The 19,570-nt window shown below is 39.1% G+C and overlaps 1 protein-coding gene across 7 annotated transcripts in view; it reads right to left on the bottom strand.

Moving 5' to 3' along the window:
• The window catches only part of IFT88 (intraflagellar transport 88), a 63,118-nt gene that overhangs the window by 41,801 nt on the left and 1,747 nt on the right, over positions 1 to 19,570 (bottom strand). For 2 of the 7 annotated variants that reach the window (XM_070471647.1, XM_070471648.1), the window contains exons 2-4: positions 16,883 to 16,969; positions 14,169 to 14,264; positions 7,054 to 7,116 (exon numbers count right to left, since the gene is read on the bottom strand). In XM_070471647.1, the coding sequence (XP_070327748.1) occupies positions 7,054 to 7,116; positions 14,169 to 14,264; positions 16,883 to 16,885 (162 nt within the window). In that variant the 5' untranslated portion in view covers positions 16,886 to 16,969. Of the gene's footprint in view, positions 1 to 617; positions 675 to 7,053; positions 7,117 to 14,168; positions 14,265 to 16,882; positions 16,970 to 19,570 lie in introns of all 7 variants that reach the window. The other 5 variants (XM_070471651.1, XM_070471652.1, XM_070471646.1 and 2 more) reach the window with 4 other exon arrangements.

Below are 19,570 nucleotides of genomic sequence, written 5' to 3'. Positions count from 1 at the left end.
CCAGGACCTCTAGGTTCTGAAGCCATCTTTACGACCCCTATGAAATATTATCAGAAAGACTAGGAAATGCTATTTCACCTTATTCCTTCATTTTTTCTCCCATTTCTCTACTGTTTAGCATAAATGAAAATATCCAAATTGTTTATAATTTGGGCAAGATTTAAAAGATTTTATGGATTTTTATATAGCATCTTTCCTCCAAAGATCTCAAATAAAAGCAAGATCCAATTATATATGCCTCTTAAATTTTTCTTCAATTTTATTTTTTCATGTATTACTTAGTAAATTTTTAGAAATTATAAACATTACGTTTATATAACACTAACTTCACACAAAATATATGAATGTAATACATATGACACTTGGTTATATGACATAGAAAATGAAAATCAACAAACACAATGTTTACAGACAAGAAAAGATAGTAAAACATTTACAACCAAAATGACTAGAATATTCAAAGTTATTTATCAACAATTAATAATATTCATCACTATTCAAAATGGAAAATACATCTGGATCACGAGCTGAAAGGTAGCCAGACTTATTTAAAACTGCCTAAAGTGAACTTATATATGAGAAAAGTATCTTCATATCTTCAACTCAAGAAAACATACCCCATATCCAGTAGCTACGGGTCTAGAAACTGCTGTGCTTGGTATTTTAGCAGTTATCTTGGGGAGGAAAAAAAAAATAGTTAATAGAATTCAGATTAAGTTATATAATAGAAAACTGGAAAATAAATGGAAAATACAGACTTATCAATAGGGAAATATTTATATAACATTTAGAATACTTTCTTTTAAATTATTCTAAATATTAAGGTGCTGGAGTATTTTAAGTACTGAGAAGGAGGTCTATTCTGGAACTCATCTGAAAGGAGAAAAGGAACTTTAGAGTGACCTGTGGATCAGTAGGATACAGGAGTCTCCAATGGACACACCTACCATTAATTCTGCATGATTATCACCACCAGACACTGGGTCTAACAACAGACACTGAATGTGGAGTCAGGGACCCTGGGTTTGAGACTCAGCTCTCCCTCTACTTGCTGTGTTTACTTTGCCTCTCTGAACATAAATGTTCTCATCTCTGAAATAAAGATACAAAGCATGTTGATCACAAAATTGTAGCCATAGTTGATCATGGAGTTTTTCATAGAAGCACTGGGCTGAACAGATAAACCCTAGAGGGGGTCTGCTGAGGGGATAGCCCTGGGATTCCTCCAAACTTCAGACTGTGACCTCACAAGGCTTCACTCAGACTGGAAGGTCAATCAGCCCGTGTAAGACCTGAGCCCAATTTAGAAACATTTCACATTCAACTGGGTTGAGGTGATTCAGTGTTCCAAGCATCTCTGCAGCCATACACAAAAGTAAATTCTCTCCAGTAAAAGACACCTGCCCTAATAAGGCAGCCACGTGGCTGTTGAGCATTTGAAATGTGGCTCAGGCAGTAACATCTGGATTTTAAATTTTTACTTACTTTTTAATGATTTAGATGTAAATAGCTACAACATGGCTAGTGGTTATCATTCTAGACAGCATAGATACATGCCTTAAATTATCTCTAAAATGTTTCATTTATAATGTCTGGCATCCAGTCTAAAACAACCAAACACATAGGAGCAAGGGTCCCTAATCAAAATCCAAGAGAAACAAAATGGAAAGACATGCAGAAGGAGAATCATATGATGGAAAGAAACATCAAACACAGGCCCTGACCAGCATGCTCAACATGTTCAGTGAATCAAAAGACAAGATTGACAATTTCAGTACAGAACTGAAAACTATGGAAAATGGATAACTGAAAATAATGTAAAAATTTGGCATTGTCCAGAAAGTAGTAAAATAGTAAATTATACTAGACTGATAAGTTAAAAAATGAGTATTGTAATCTTTACTAAAACACTAAAAGAATGGTCAAGGAATGTAAACTCCCAAGAGAACAGAGGGAGAAATGTAATAAAAATCAAACAAAAAAAGGTAAGAAAGGAGAGGAATAAAGCAAAGGAGGAAGGAAAAAACAAAAAGCAAATACTAAGACAACAAATGAAACCAATTTCATTAAATGTAAGTAGATGAAATACTTCACTAAAAGAATAAGATTATCTGACAATATTTAAACAAAAACAGAATTCTATTCATATTGCTAATAAAACATATTTCACTAAGAAATATATCTCAAATACACAGATATGAGAAAGCTGGAAGTGAAAAAAATGGGGAAGACATACAATGCAAACACTAGACAAAAGAGAACCTGGGTTCTACAGCAATGTACTAACACCTGACAAAACAGACACACAGCACTACTAGAGCTAGAATGACATTTCATAACAATAAAAGACTCAACATAAAAATATAACAATTCTAAATGTTTTTACTACAAATATATAAAACAAAAACCTAAACAAAGAAATTCAGTCATAGTGTACAATCTATTTCTCTCATTGATAATAATATAACCGCAATTCCTGCGTCCCCCCCACCAAAAAAAAATCAATAAAAATACTGAACATTTGAACAAAATCATTAACAAACTTGACCAAACTGACAAATAACAGGTCTTGGAAAAACATGAAAAGGAAGGATGTAGTTCCTAGCAAAAATTTTCTGTGAGAACAAACTGAAGGAAAGAGACTATTTTTCTTTTTAATCACTCACTAATGACTAGGTATGTTCTTCTGATTTTTACTCTTGGCACTGGACTGATCTCTTAGAAAGACTGGATCCTGTGTCACCTCGCTCCTTACTCACCCTGCACCCTCACCCACAGTGCCTTTCCTCAACATACCTCAAGGCTGATCTTAACTGCACACATCCTTAAATATTCAACTGTACATTTATCTCCTGACTGTCCCAACTAGGGATAAAGAACTTATCTTTGTGGTCCCAGAGCAATTTATACTCTTTTTAAAACACAAATTATAATATGCCCTGTCATTTCTATTTGTGTCCACTTTACTCTTCTCTGGAGCTAGCTGGAATTTCATCCCTCTTAAATGAGCCCAGGGCCTCTCCTGTAAAAGTAGCACAGTTTTTTCCCATTTAATACAGTAAGTAGGGTGTGATGACAATATCATTCAAAGGGGTGCAGACCTACTTTCTGTCCTGGTTACAGGTAACTGTGAGACCTCTCCTCTCAGCCTTGTTTCCTGTCTATAACATGAAGGTCTCTGAAGTTAATTTCTAAACATCAATGAAGGGCCAGCTTGGAGACATTATCACTTGTTAATATACCAAATCACTAAACTGAAGACTTTCACTTATTCACTAAGTTGTGATATAAAGATCTGTGGAGTACCCACAGCAAACAAAGAAAAGATCAATAAATAAGACAGTTTACCTCTTCAAAAAGGTTACAGTCTTGTCATTAGCCAAGTGCAAGAACTTAATCTATAGTTTTCCTTTCCATAATGAAGGTAACCTTAAAATCAAAATACAGCTTATGGGATGTGTAGTCAAGAACTGACTTCACCCAAAGAGAGTACTGGCTCTGCCCTTCACTACCGGGAGGTGATCTGTACGCCCCTGTAATGTCCTGCCTGATACATCCCTGTTTCCCTGGGGGGCTTTGGCCACCAGACAATCTAACTCCCAGATATATTAACTTGAAGCTCCATGAGGGGCTAGAGACTAATGGACAGCCACAAGGACAGTGTGTGATGGAGCCCCATAAATACCTTGGACATCAGCCATGGGAGGGCCTCCTTGCTGGCTCTACAAGTACCGTCACCACACAGAGGGGCCAGGGTGGGTTAAAGCCACCCCAAGGCTCCACAGGGAAAGGACAACCAGACCCCCCACGTCTGACCTCCCAGACTCTGCCCCAGGTCTCTCTTCTCTCAGCAGATTTCATCTGTACCCTTCTCCTGAAATAAACCATTAAGTATAATAGCTTTCAGTGAGTTCTTTGAGTCTTTTCAGAAAATTACAGATGCTGAAGGTGGCTGCAGCTGGAATTATAAGTGAGGACAGTCCTGTGGATGGCTGTGCTAACTTCGAGGAGAAAACCCCACAAATGTGATGGGCAAGGTCCTTCCCACCGGAAGTGGTTTAATGCGGACCTTTTATTATTGCTGAACAGTTCAGTGTGGTGGGAGGAAAGAGGCTCTGACAGAGTGAGGGAGGGTAGGCGGGAAGACACGCCATCTATAGCAGGGGATTCACTCCCTAAGAGCCTGTTGACCTGGCACTGCCGGCCTCTTTTAGGTAACTTACTGTGGGGTGGCCTGCTGCCTCCGAGATGCTGGCACTGGTCCAAGTTATGAGAACTAAAAATATCTCCAGGGCAAACATGTGCTAGGGCAGGTGGGCAAATGGGCACTGAGAACCACTGCTGTGGAGCCATGGGTGGGCAGAACATTAGGCATAGAACTTTCTGTACTTCTCGCTTTACCTAGTGCCAACATTGTTTATTTTCAGTTACAAAAGATGCTCAGTAGAGTTCCTGCACAATGGAAGGCAGAAGTCTATTCTCTGTGTGACATATAAAAACTTTCCTAATAACACTGAAAACAATCACTCTAGCCATGTATGTACTGGTGGAGGATTAATTAGCAGACAGTCATTAATCCAAGGGAGGTGTAATTTGCAACTTAAGCCCCAGTGTTTTCAAAGATCAATATTTACATAACATTAAAAATTAGAAAGACAAATTTTTAAAAATAATGTTTTGGGTAAACATATTGCAGTGTCTTACATAAGTAATAATATTTATATTCTCAAGAGCATAAAAGTTCTTTGATCTATATTACTTTAAAATTAACTTACTGGATATACTGTAAACTATAAAACATTGCTATAAGAAACTGAAAAAGAAACAAATAAATGGAAAGACATCCTGTATTCAAGGCTGTAAACCTTAATATTGTTAAGATATCTATACTGAACTTCCCTGGTGGTCCAGTGGTTAAGAATACACCCGCCCTATAATTGAATGGAAATGGCAAAAATGGGCATCATTACTAATTCTAGGGGAAAAGCTTTTGGTCTTTTACCACCAAATATGTTGTTAGCAGTGGGGTTTTCTTATATAGTCTTTATCATAGTGAGTTTCCTTCTATTTCTAGTTCATTATGTGTTTTTATTGTGAAAGGATGTGGAATTTCGTCAAGTTCTTATATTGCATCAATTGAGATGATTTGGTTTTTTTCCCCTTCATTCTATTACGGTGACATATCACATTGATTAATTTTTGTCTGTTGACCCATTCTCAAATTCCCGGAATAAATCCCACTTGGTCATAGTGTATAACCCTTGTAATACACTGCTTTGGTTGGCTTGTATTTTGTTCAGGATTCCTAGGTCAGTATTCATAAAGGATATTTGTAATTTTCTTGTAGTGTCTTTGCCTGGCTTTGGTATCAGTGTAAAAGTTTTCAAAATATATTCTGGATTAAAAAAAAAAAAGAATCTGCCTGCCAATGCAGGGGACATGGGTTCGATCCTTGGTCAGGGAAGAACCCACATGCCTCAGGGCAACTAAGCCCATGAGCCACAACTACTGAAGCCCACATGCCCTAGAGCCCACAATCCACAAGAGAAGCCACCACAATTAGAAGCCCACACACTGCAACTAGAGAAAGCACATGTGCAGCAACAAAGACCCAACACAGCTAGATATAAATAAATTACTTTAAAAAAAGATATCTATATTACTCAAAGCAACACACAGATTCAATGCAATCTCTACCAAAATCCCAATGTCATTTTTTTTTTTTTAAAGAAATGGAAAAATCCAACCTAAAATCATTTGGAATCTTAAGAGACCCTGGAGAGCTGAAAAATTTTGAAAAAGATCTAAGTTGGGGGACTCCTATCTGCTGATTTCAAAACATATTACAACACTATTGCACTGGAAACAATGTGGTGCTGGCATAAGAAACCAACGGAAGGAATGGCTTTCAACAAGGGTATCAAGAACGCACAATGGGGGAAGGTCAGTCTCTCCCAAACGGCACTGAGAATACTGGATATCCTCACACAAAACAATGAAATTGGACCCTTAGTCTTATAGAGCATTCAAAAATGAACTCAAACTATATTAAAGGCCCAAACATAAGACCTAAAACCTAAAAGACTATAAAACTGCTAGAAAATAACAGAGGACAACTTCATGGCATTGGACTTAGCAATGATTTCCTGGATATGACATCAAAAAGCACAGGCAACATAAGCAAAAACAGACAAATGGGACCACATCAAACATACAGCTCTTTGTGAGTTAAAGGATCCAATCAACAGAATAAAAAACAGCTACCTACAGAAAATATCTGCAAAGCATATATCCAATAAAGAACTACAACTCAACAACAAAACATTAAATAACCCAGCTTAAAAATGGGTAAAACACTTGAACAGACATTTCTTCAAAGATCATATACAAATGGCCAAAAAGTATATGAAAAGATAACATCACTGATCGGAGAAATGCAAATCAAGACCACAATGAGAACCACCTCATACCCATTAAAACTGCTACTATTAAAAAATAGAAAATAACAAGTATTGGTGAGGGGTAGAGGAACTGGAGCCTGCGTGCACTGTCAGCGGAACTACCATACAATCCAGCAACCCCACTTCCAGATATACACCCTGAAAACAGGGCCTCACGATATTTGTGTCCCCAAGTTCACGGCAGTGCTGCTCACAACAGCCAAAAGTGGAAGCAACCCAAGTGTGTGCAGACAAGATGTGGTCCATTCAGACAATGAAATGTCATTCAGCCTTAAAAAGGAAGGAAACTCTGACACCTGCTATACCATGGATGAACCTTGAAGACGTTATGCTGAGTGAAATAACTGTTCAATTCCACTTACATGAGGCACCGAGAACAGGCAAAAACAGAGAGAGTAGAAATGTGGCCAGCAGCTGGAGGATGTTGTTCAGTGAGGACAGAGCCTCAGTTTGGGAAAATGGAAAGTTCTAGGGGTCTGTTTCACAACAATGGGAATTAATTTAGCACTCCCAATGTGTACATTTAAAAACAATGAACAGGGTAAGCTTTGTTGTTTTTTTTTTTTACCATAACAAAAAAAAATTCACTTACTGGAGGTCTTCTGCCATGACTAGTTCTCACAGCTTGCTGAAAGGCTGTGTCATTCTCCAATTCCTAAAACAAAAAGGAAAATTTAACATTCAATGTGAGGTGACAAATTTTAAAAAATGTTTAGCTACTACTGTTTGGTGTTCAGGATCCTTTAGGATACATCTTTCTTCATCTGCTGACATCCAGGTAGGGCTCAAGGACTCCTGTCCTCAACTTGCCCTTCACAGGACAAGAAATACTGAAGGCCCTCTCCCTTGGAGAGGAGCACTGACAATCTAGTCAAGTGCAAAGACATGTCACTGGCTACTGGCTCAATAGGTACTGTCAGCATGCCTGGTCCCAAGATCAAGTCTTTCTTGTCTCTCTCTTCCAAGTGACTGGAGCAGCAAGAATAGAGAATCACCCCCACCTTTCCCCCTCCTCTCTTCTTCCATATCCTGGGCCATGGCTACTAACCTTACCTTAGAAGCTGAGGACAGAAAAAGCTGCATCCTCTCCCAGAAATTGGGCAAACTCTCTTGTCTCATCTCCCAAGTGAAAACGGTTTTTCATCTCGGGGAGAGGTAAAGTCTGAGACCCAGACTGGATCCAGCCCAGGCTCCACTGGGTCCAACCTGTCATGCTTTGGAACCAAAGGCTCAGCTGACATAAAACATTACTGTGCTTTGCTGATTCCTGACCCGTGCTCACATTCTCCCTCAGGAACCTGAGGAAAGTCACATTAGTCAGGGGCAAGTTACCAGGGCCCCCAGGTTTCCTAGATAAAATGCTATTTTCCAACTGCCAGTGTAACCAGCCTTTGCCTCTGGTTCCTTCACTACCATAAGCTCTGAGTCCAGCCCTCTATACACATCAGTGCACACTTCTCACACTTGCCTCTGACTCACTTCAGTCTACTTCCCACAGAAATATATTTGCCGATTACTAAAAAACAATACAAAAAAAGTCAGTATCAATTAGCTTTTTAAAACCCTGGAGACAACATGGCTTTATAACCAGGATGTACTTTACACATGAACAAAATACAATGTACTTTAAACATGATTATACACAAGCATTCTTTAGTTTTACTTCAAGTAATCTTTATAACCTTCCATATCAACTACATAAAATAAAGTAAGTACAACACTGCTCTATTTAAAATGTATAACCAACAAGGCCCTACTGTGTAGCAGATGGAACTCTGCTCAACGTCATGTGGCAGCCTGGATGGGAGAGGGGTTGAGGGGGGAGAATGGATACATGTATATGTATGGCTGAGTCCCTTCAAAAGAAAAAAAAAAAAATTAAGTAAGTACACAAATCTCACTCAGCCATAGAAACCAGGCAACTTTCCTGAGTCAAGCCAAGGGCTCCTTGGGACATCTTTTAGGAAAAAAAAGTCTAATATTCCTATATTACTAGTAAAATTCAATTAATCAACTCAAAGAAGTCTAACTAAACGATAAACTAAAACCTATCAACAAATTCTCCAATTACAAATACCAAACTAACACAACTTTTGTAATTTCTTTTCCTTTGTTCATGATTTAACAATTTGCACAATCTATGAACACCTTAGCAACTGTTTCAAGTAATTCAGTTATATATTAACTTATTCCAATTAATTAAAATAAAAGGAAACCATGAGCAAACCAAATTTTTATTTTACTGTATAATTTACTTTTGTGTATGATATTCTGAATATTTGCTTCAAGTTATAATAGATAATGAAGCCACACTGTGATGACCTGAAGAGTTAGGAAGTTTATTTGATATTATTAAAAATGATCATGATGATCTACTAATTGTACTTGTGGGACTCGACCCAAGAAATGTTTGATCACAAGGTAAAAAATTACTTATGCATAAAATTGTTCACTGTGTTATTGTTATTAATGGGGCAGAAAACTATAAATAACTATCCTATAGTCAGAAAGTAATCAACTATATATAGTCAGTAGTATGCAGCCATTAAAACTATATTTAAATTTTTAGTATCATGAGATATTGTTTATGACATAGCCGAAAATAGGTAAGCAAACAGAAAAGAAACGGTCAGTTCAGTTCCAAACATTCTAAAAGAAAATTCTGTGTATATGCATGAAGGAAAGACAGACAAAACATTCAGTCAGTCAGTCAGTTCAGTCGCTCAGTTGTGTCCGACTCTTTGCAACCCCATGAATCACAGCACACCAGGCCTCCCTGTCAATCACCAACTCCCGGAGTTTATTCAAACTCATGTCCATAGAGTCGGTGATGCCATCCAGCCATCTCATCCTCAACCCAACATCAGGGTCTTTTCCAGTGAGTCAACTCTTCACATGAGGTGGCCAAAGTATTGGAGTTTCAGCTTCAGCATCAGTCCTTCCAATGAACACCCGGGCCTGATCTCCTTGCAGTCCAAGGGACTCTCAAGAGTCTTCTCTAACACCACAGTTCAAAAGCATCAATTTTTTGGCGCTCAGCTTTCTTCACAGTCCAACTCTCACAATACATGACCACTGGAAAAACCATAGCCTTGACTAGACAGACCTTTGTTGGCAGAGTAATGTCTCTGCTTTTTAATATGGTATCTGGGTTGGTCATAAATTTCCTTCCAAAGAGTAAACGTCTTTTAATTTCATGGCTGCAATCACCATCTGCAGTGATTTTGGAGCCCAAAAAAATAAAGTCTGACATTGCATCCACTGTTTCCCCATCTATTTCTCATGAAGTGATGGGACCAGATGTCATGATCTTAGTTTTTGGAATGTTAAGCTTTAAGCCAACTTTTTTACAACCTTCTTTCACTTTCATCAATAGACTTTTTAGTTCCTCTTCACCTTCTGCCATAAGGGTGATGTCATCTGCATAACTGAGGTTATTGATATTTCTCCCAGCAATCTTGATTCCAGCTTGTGCTTCTTCCAGCCCAGCGTTTCTCATGATGTACTCTGCATATAAGTTAAACAAGCAGGGTAACAATATACAGCCTTGATGTACTCCTTTTCCTATTTGGAACCAGTCTGTTGGTCCATGTCCAGTTCTAACTGTTGCTTCCTGACCTGCATATAGGTTTCTGAAGAGGTGGGTCGGGTGGTCTGGTATTCCCATCTCTTTCGGAATTTTCCATAGTTTATTGTGATCCACACAGTCAAAGGCTTTGGCATAGTCAATAAAGCAGAAATAGATGTTTTTATGGAACTCTCTTGCTTTTTCGATGATCCAGCTGATGTCGGCAATTTGATCTCTGGTTCTTCTGCCTTTACTAAAACTAGCCTGAACATCTGGAAGTTCATGGTTCACGTATTACTGAAGCCAGGCTTGGAGAATTTTGAGCATTACTTTACTAGCGTGTGAGATAAGTGCAATTGTGTGGTAGTTTGAGCATTCTTTGGGATTGCCTTTCTTTGGGATTGGAATGAAAATTGACGTTCTCCAGTCCTGTGGCCACTGCTGAGTTTTCCAAATTTGCTGGCATACTAAAAGCAGCACCTTCACAGCAGCCATCCCTCAGGATTTGAAATAGCTCAACTGGAACTCCATCACCTCCACTAGCTTTGTTCGTAGTGATGCTTTCTAAGGACCACCTGACTTCACATTCCAGGATATCTGGCTCTAGGTGAGTGATCACACCAATGTGATTATCTGGGTCATGAAGATCTTTTTTTGTACAGTCCTTCTGTGTATTCTTGCCACCTCTTCTTAATATCATCTGCTTCTGTTAGGTCCATACCATTTCTGTCCTTTATTGAGCCCATCTTTGCATGAAATGTTCCCTTGGTGTCTCTAATTTTCTTGAAGAGATCTCTAGTCTTTCTCATTCTGTTCTTTTCCTCTATTTCTTTGCACTGATCGCTGAGGAAGGCTTTTTTTCTCTCTCCTTGCTATTCTTTGGAACTCTGCATTCAAATGGGAATATCTCTCCTTTTCTCCTTTGCTTTTCACTTCTCTTCTTTTCACAGCTATTTGTAAGGCCTCCTCAGAGTACCATTTTGCCTTTTTGCATTTCTTTTCCATGGGGATGGTCTTGATCCCTGTCTCCTGTACAATGTCACGAACCTCCGTCCATAGTTCATCAGGCACTCTATCAGATCTAGTCCCTTAAATCTATTTCTTACTTCCAGTGTATAGTCATAAGGGGTTTGATTTAGGTCATACCTGAATGGTCTAGTGGTTTTCCCTACTTTCTTCAGTTTAAGTCTGAATTTGGCAATAAGGAGTTCGTGATCTAAGCCACAGTCAGCTCCCGGTCTTGTTTTTGCTGACTGTATAGAGCTTCTCCATCTTTGGCTGCAAAGAATATAATCAATCTGATTTCAGTGTTGACCATCTGGTAATGTCCATGTGTAGAGTCTTCTCTTGTGTTGTTGGAAGAGGGTGTTTGCTATGACCAGTGCATTCTCTTGGCAAAGCTCTATTAGCCTTTGCCCTGCTTCATTCTGTACTCCAAGGCCAAATTTGCCTGTTACTCCAGGTGTTTCTTGACTTCCTACTTTTGCATTCCAGTCCCCTGTAATGAAAAGGACATCTTTTTTGGGTGTTAGTTCTAAAAGGTCTTGTAGGTCTTCATAGAACCATTCAACTTCAGTTTCTTCAGCGTTACTGGTTGGGGCATAGGCTTGGATTACCGTGATACTGAATGGTTTGCCTTGGAAATGAACAGAGATCATTCTGTCATTTTTGAGATTGCATCCAAGTACTACATTTCAGACTCTTTTGTTGACTATGATGGCTACTCCATTCTTCTAAGGGATTCCTGCCCACAGTAGTAAATATAATGGTCATTAGCAGCAGTTATTTCTCAGTGGTGGAATTATGGACAATTTTGTTTTCCAACAATGGGCACATATATTTTTATACATGTAACTTTTATAACTGGGAGAAAGGGAAAGATTTGATGTTTTTCATAATTAAAACTAACTTAGGAAAATGCCCATGTTTTAATACATATTTTTAAGAACTAGTCTCTACAGTTATATCCATGTATACAGATATTTGTATTAAATATATAGGGAGGGACACACCTATCTATATAAAAAGACAAGGAACACAGCAAAACATCGGTGCTCACTGCAACAAAAAGAATAAAATACTTAGGAGTATATCTACCTAAAGAAACAAAAGACCTATACATGGAAAACTATAAAACACTGATGAAAAAAATCAAAGAGGACACAAACAGATGGAGAATTACACTGTGTTCATGGACTGGAAGAATCAATATTGTCAAAATGGCTATACTACCCAAAGCAATCTATAGATTCAATGCAATCCCTATCAAGCTACCAACGGTATTTTTCACAGAACTAGAACAAATTTCACAGAACTAGAACAAATTTCACAATTTGTATGGAAATACAAAAAACCTCAAATAGCCAAAGTAATCTTGAGAAAGAAGAATGGAACTGGAGGAATCAACCTGCCTGACTTCAGACTATACTACAAAGCCACAGTCATCAAGACAGTATGGTACTGGCACAAAGACAGAAATATAGATCAATGGAACAGAATAGAAAGCCCTGAGATAAATCCATGAACCTATGGTCACCTGATCTTCGACAAAGGAGGCAAGGATATACAATGGAAAAAAGACAACCTCTTTAACAAGTGGTGCTGGGAAAACTGGTCAACCACCTGTAAAAGAATGAAACTGGAACACTTTCTAACACCATACACAAAAATAAACTCAAAATGGATTAAAGATCTAAATGTAAGACCAGAAACTATAAAACTCCTAGAGGAGAACATAGGAAAAACACTCTCTGACATAAATCACAGCAAGATCCTCTATGACCCACATCCCAGAATATTAGAAACAAAAGCAAAAATAAACAAATGGGACCTAATGAAACTTAAAAGCTTTTGCACAACAAAGGAAACTATAAGCAAGGTTAAAAGACCACCCTCAGATTGGGAGAAAATAATAGCAAATGAAGCAACAGACAAAGGATTAATCTCAAAAATATACAAGCAACTCCTCCAGCTCAACTCCAGAAAAATAAATGACCCAATCAAAAAATGGGCCAAAGAACTCAACAGACATTTCTCCAAGGAAGATATACAGATGGCTAACAAACACATGAAAAGATGCTCAACATCACTCATTATCAGAGAAATGCAAATCAAAACCACAATGAGGTACCATTATACACCAGTCAGGATGGCTGCTATCCAAAAGTCTACAAGCAATAAATGCTGGAGAGGGTGTGGAGAAAAGGGAACCCTCTTACACTGTTGGTGGGAATGCAAATTAGTACAGCCACTATGGAAAACAGTGTGGAGATTTCTTAAAAAGCTGGAAATAGAACTGCCATATGACCCAGCAATCCCACTTCTGGGCATACACACCAAGGAAACCAGATCTGAAAGAGACACGTGCACCCCAATGTTCATCGCAGCACTGTTTATAATAGCCAGGACATGGAAGCAACATAGATGCCCATCAGCAGACGAATGGATGAGGAAGCTGTGGTACATATACACCATGGAATATTACTCAGCCATTAAAAAGAATTCATTTGAATCAGTTCTAATGAGATGGATGAAACTGGAGCCCATTATACAGAGCGAAGTAACCCAGAAAGATAAAGACCATTACAGTATACTAACACATATATATGGAATTTAGAAAGATGGTAACGAGAACCCTATATGCAAAACAGAAAAAGAGACTCAGATGTATAGAACATACTTGTGGACTCTGGAAGAAGGCGAGGGTGGGATGTTTCAAGAGAACAGCATTGAAACATGTATATTATCTAGGGTGAAACAGATCACCAGCCCAGGTTGGGTGCATGAGACAAGTGCTCGGGCCTGGTGCACTGGGAAGACCCAGAGGGATCGGGTGGAGAGGGAGGTGGGAGGGGGGACCGGGATGGGGAATGCATGTAAATCCATGGCTAATTCATTTCAATGTATGACAAAAACTACTGTAATGATGTAAAGTAATTAGCCTCCAACTAATAAAAATAAATGGAAAAAAAAAAAAAGAAGTTAGTACAGTCTTCAGTAATAGCACTTTTCCAGGCTTTTAATCAACTTAACTTAATCTAAAGCATAATATAGCAGAACTGTCACATCCAAAATTTTCACAAACCAGCCGGTTAGCAAAGACCAAAGTAAAAACCAATAAAACAATTTTTTTTTTTTACCTCAGTATCATAGGTTGGATTGTAGTCATTATAGCCAGAATAAAGATCATCTTCATCTGTTTCTGGGGCCAGATGTACATTTTGCATCATTTGTACCTGTGAAAAATCACTGTTGTAAATGTATTCTTGAAATAAATAATTCTTAACTGAAATAAAGCATAACTATTAACAACCTTTCTGGTCAAATTTATGTCTACATATGTTTATGGCTTAAACATTTTTCGTGTCAAATTCTTAAAACTAGGTATCAAAACAGACACACAAGTCAATGGAACAGAACAGAGAGGGCCCAATAAATGTGAGCATTAAGATCGATTAATTTATGACAAGGGACCCAAAAATAAACAATGGAGAAAGGACAGTCTCTTCGACAAATGGTGTTGGGAAAACTGGACAGCCACATGCAAAAAAATACTGGGCCCCTACCTTATACCATATACAAAAATCAATGCAAAATGAGCATAAGACTTGAAACCATAAAACTTGTAAACATAGATGTTAAGTGCCTTGACATCAGTTTTGATGATATCTTTTCTGGAATTGACACCAAAAGAAATGACAACAAAACTAAAAATAGGTAAGTGGGACTAAATCAAACTTACAAGTTTCTGCACAGCAAATGGAATCATCAACAAAATGAAAAGGTTATTGGGAGAAATATTTGCAAATCATGTATCTGATAAGGGGTTAATATCCAAAATATATAAAGAACTCATATAACTCAACAACAACAACAACAAAAACTCAATTAAAAAATGGGCAATCCAATCAAAAAATGGGCCAAAGAACTAAACAGACATTTCTCCAAAGAAGACATACAGATGGCTAACAAACACATGAAAAGATGCTCAACATCACTCATTATCAGAGAAATGCAAATCAAAACCACAATGAGGTACCATTACACACCAGTCAGGATGGCTGCTATCCAAAAGTCTACAAGCAATAAATGCTGGAGACAGTGTGAAGAAAAGAGAACCCTCTTACACTGTTGGTGAGAATGCAAATTAGTACAGCCACTAGGGAGAACAGTGTGGAGATTCCTTAAAAAACTGGAAATAGAACTGCCATATGACCCAGCAATCCCACTCCTGGGCATATACACCGAGGAAACCAGATCTGAAAGAGACACGTGTACCTCAATGTTCATCGCAGCACTGTTCATAATAGCCAGGACATGGAAGCAACATAGATGCCCATCAGCAGACGAATGGACAAGAAAGCTGTGGTACATATACACCATGGAATATTAGCCATTAAAAAGAATACATTTGAATAAATTCTAATGAGATGGATAAAACTGGAGCCCATTATACAGAGTGAAGTAAGCCAGAAAGATAAACACCAATACAGTATGCTAACGCATATATATGGAATTTAGAAAGATGGTAACGATAACCCTATATGCAAGACAGAAAAAGAGACATAGATGTATAGAACAGACTTCTGGACTCTATGGGAGAAGGCGAGGGTGGGATGATTTGAGAGAACAGCATTGAAACATGTATACTATTAAGTGTGAAACAGATCGCCAGTCCAGGTTGGATGCATGAAACAAGTGCTCGGGGCTGGTGCACTGGGATGACCCAGAGGGATGGGATGGGGAGGGAGGTGGGAGGGGGGGTTCAGGATGGGGAACACATGTAAATCCATGGCTGATTCATGTCAATGTATGGCAAAAACCACTACAATATTGTAATCAGCCTCCAACTAATAAAAATAAATGGAAAAAAAAATGGGCAGAGGGGACTGCCCTGGTGATCCAGTGGTTAAGAATTCACCTGTCAATGCAGGGGACAAGGGTTTGATCCCTAGTCTGGGAAGATCTCACATGCCATGGAACCTGTGCTATAAAGCCTTTGAGCCACAACTACTGAGCCCATGTGCCACAACTACTGAAGCTGGTGAGCTCAGAGCCTGTGCTCCACAACAAAGAAGCTACAATAAGAACCCCATGCAACACAACGAAGAGCAGCCCCTGGGGCTCACAGCTAGAGAAAGCCCTCACACAGTAACAAAGACCCAGGACAACCAAAAATAAATACAGTATTTTAAAAAATGAGCAGAGGACCTAAATATACATTTTTCCAAATCAGACAATACAGATAGTTATAAAAAGATGAAAAGATGCTCAACCTCACTAATCATCAGGGAAATAAAATTAAAAATACAAGGAGATAGCACCTCACACTGGTTAGAATGGTTATTGTAAAAAACAATAGAAGCATTCATGAGGATGTGAAGAAAAGGAAACCCTTGTGCACTGTTGGTAGGACTATAAGCTGATGAAGCCACTATGGATTACAGTATGGAGGTTCCTAAAAAATTAAAAATACAGTTACTGAACAATCTAGCAATTCCACTTCTGGGTATTTATCTGACACAAATTAAAACAGTAACTCAAAAAAGTATCTGCACCACTATGTTTGCTGTATCATTACTACCAAGTAAGATATGGAAACAACCTAAGTGTTCATCGATGGATGACTGGATAAACAAAATGTGATACACACACAAACACAGGTGCACACACACAATGGACTACTATTCAGCCCCCAAAAGGAAATTTTGCCATTATGATTATGGATGGATCTATATGGCATTGTTGTTTAGTCACTAAGTAGTATCCTATTATTTTGCAACCCCATGGACTGGAGCCCGCTGGGCTCCTCTGTCCATGGGATTTCCCAGGCAAGAATACTGGGGTGGGTTACCATTTCCTTCTCCAGGGCATCTTCCCGACCTAGAGATCAAAACTGCATCTTCTGCATTGACAGGCAGATTCTTTACGACTGCACCACCTGAGAAGCCAAGAAGGCACTATGCTGAGCGAAATTAAGCCAGATAGAGAAAGACAAAAACTGCATGATCTCATTTATCTGTGGAATCTAAAAACAAAAACAAGGGAATTCCCTGGCATTTCAGTGGTTAGGACTTGGTGCTGTCACTGCAGAGGGCCTGGGTTCAATCCCTGATGGATGAACTAAGATCCCACTAGCCCCATAGTTGAGTTGAGTCGCTCAGTCGTGTCTGACTCTTTGCGACCCCATGGACTGCAGCACACCAGGCCTCCCTGTCCATCACCAACTCCTGGAGTTTACTCAAATTCATGCCCATTGAGTTGGTGATGCCACCAGCCATCTCACCCTCCGTCATCCCCTTTTTCTCCTGATTTCAATCTTTCCCAGCATCAGGGTCTTTTCCAATGAGTCAGGTGTTCACATCAGGTGGCCAAAGTATTAGAGTTTCAGCTTCAGCATCAGTCCTTCAATGAATATTCACGACTGATTTCCTTTAGGATGGACTGGTTGGATCTCCTTGCACTCCAAGAGACTCTCAAGAGTCTTCTCCAACACCACAGCTCAAAAGCATCAGTTCTTTGGCACTCAACTTTCTTTATAGTCCAACTCTCACATCCATACATGACTACTGGAAAAACCATAGCTTTGACTAGACAGACCTCTGTTGGCAAAGTAATTTCTCTGCTTTTTAATATGCTGTCTAGGTTGGTCATAACTTTTCTTCCAAGGAGCAAGCGTCTTTTAATTTCATGACTGCAGTCACCATCTGCAGTGATTTTGGAGCCCCCCAAAATAAAGTCTGTCACTGTTTCCATTGTTTCCCCATTTACTTGCCATGAGGTGATGGGACCAGATGCCATGCTCTTAAGTTTTCTGAATGCTGAGTTTTAAGCCAGCTTTATCATTCTCCTCTTTCACTTTCATCAAGAGGCTTTTTAGTTCCTCTTCACTTTCTGCCATAAGAGTGGTGTCATCTGCATATCTGAGGTAATGGATATTTCTCTTGGCAATCTTGATTCCAGCTTGTGCTTCAGCCAGTCCAACATTTCTCATGATGTACTCTGCATATAAGTTAAATAAGCAGGATGACAATATACAGACTTGATGTACTCCTTTCCTGATTTGGAACCAGTCTGTTGCTCCATGTCCAGTTCGAGCTGTTGCTTCTTGACCTGCATACAGATTTCTCAGGGGCCAGGTTAGGTGGTCTGGAATTCCCATCTCTTGAAGAATTTTCCACAGTTTGTTGTGATCCACACAGTCAAAGGCTTTGGCATAGTCAATAAAGCAGAAATAGATGTTTTTCTCCAGCTGATGTTGGTGATTTGATCTCTGGTTCCTCTGCCTTTTCTGAATCCAGTTTGTACATCTGGAAGTTCATGGTTCGCATATTACTGAAGCCTGGCTTGGAGAATGTTGAGCATTACTTTGCTAGTGTGTGAGATGAGTGCAACTGTGCGGTAGTCTGAACACTCTAGAATCCGCCTGCAATGCAGGAGACCCCAGTTCAATTCCTGGGTTGGGCAGATCCCCTGCAGAAGGGATAGGCTACCCACCCCAGTATTCTTGGGCTTCCCTTGTGGCTCAGCTGTACAAGAATCCACCTGTAAAGTGGGAGACCTTGTGGCTCAGCTGTACAAGAATCCACCTGTAAAGTGAGAGACCTGGGTTCGATCCCTGGGTTAGGAAGATCCCCTGGAGAAGGAAAAGGCTACCCACTCCAGTATTCTGGCCTGGAGAATTCCATGGACTAAGTCCATGGGGTTGCAAAGAGTCGGACATGACTGAGAGGCTTTCACTTTCACTTTGAACATTCTTTGGCATTGCCTTTCTTTGGGACTGGAATGAAAACTGACATTTTCCAGCCCTGTGGCCACTGCTGAGTTTTCCAAATTTGCTGGCATATTGAGTGCAGCACTTTCACAGCATCATCTTTTAGGATTTGAAATAGCTCAACTGGAATTCCATCACCTCCACTAGCTTTGTTCATAGTGATGCTTCCTAAGGCCAACTTGACTTCGCATTCCAGGATGAACTAAGATCCCACAAGCCTAATAGTGGAGCCCCAAAACAAACAAACAAAAAAACTACTGCAGTATAAACAATGAACATGCTTTAGTTCTTTAGTGCATTCTTTAGTTGTGCATTCTTTAGTTCTGTGCATTCTTTTTTTTTTTTTTAATTTTTCAACTGAAGGATAATTGCTTTATAGAATTATCTGTACGAGCTTTAGTGTAGAAGTGTATTTTCAATTCTACTGAGTGTGTCTGTATGTGTGTGTATATATATATGTACACACACACACACAGGAATGGAATTGCTGGGTCACGTGGCAACATTGTTTAACTTTTTGTCTGTTCAGATGCTTTGCCCATTTTTAAATATTGGTTTTTTGATCTGATTCATGTTGAGGTTTGACAGAAAACGACAAAATTCTGTAAAGCAATTATCCTTAAATTTAAAAAAAAGAATTCCTTGGGAGTACCCTGGCAGTCCAGTGGTTAGGACCCTGCACATTCACTGCCATGGGGCTTCATTCCCTGGTCCCACAAACCAAGTCTTGTGGCACGCAAAAAAAAAAAAAAAGAAGAAGAAGAAGAA

The sequence above is a fragment of the Odocoileus virginianus genome, chromosome 8 (assembly GCF_023699985.2).
Source record: "Odocoileus virginianus isolate 20LAN1187 ecotype Illinois chromosome 8, Ovbor_1.2, whole genome shotgun sequence".
NCBI classification, from domain to species: Eukaryota; Metazoa; Chordata; class Mammalia; order Artiodactyla; family Cervidae; genus Odocoileus; species Odocoileus virginianus.
This window is presented reverse-complemented; position numbering and strand designations above follow the sequence as displayed.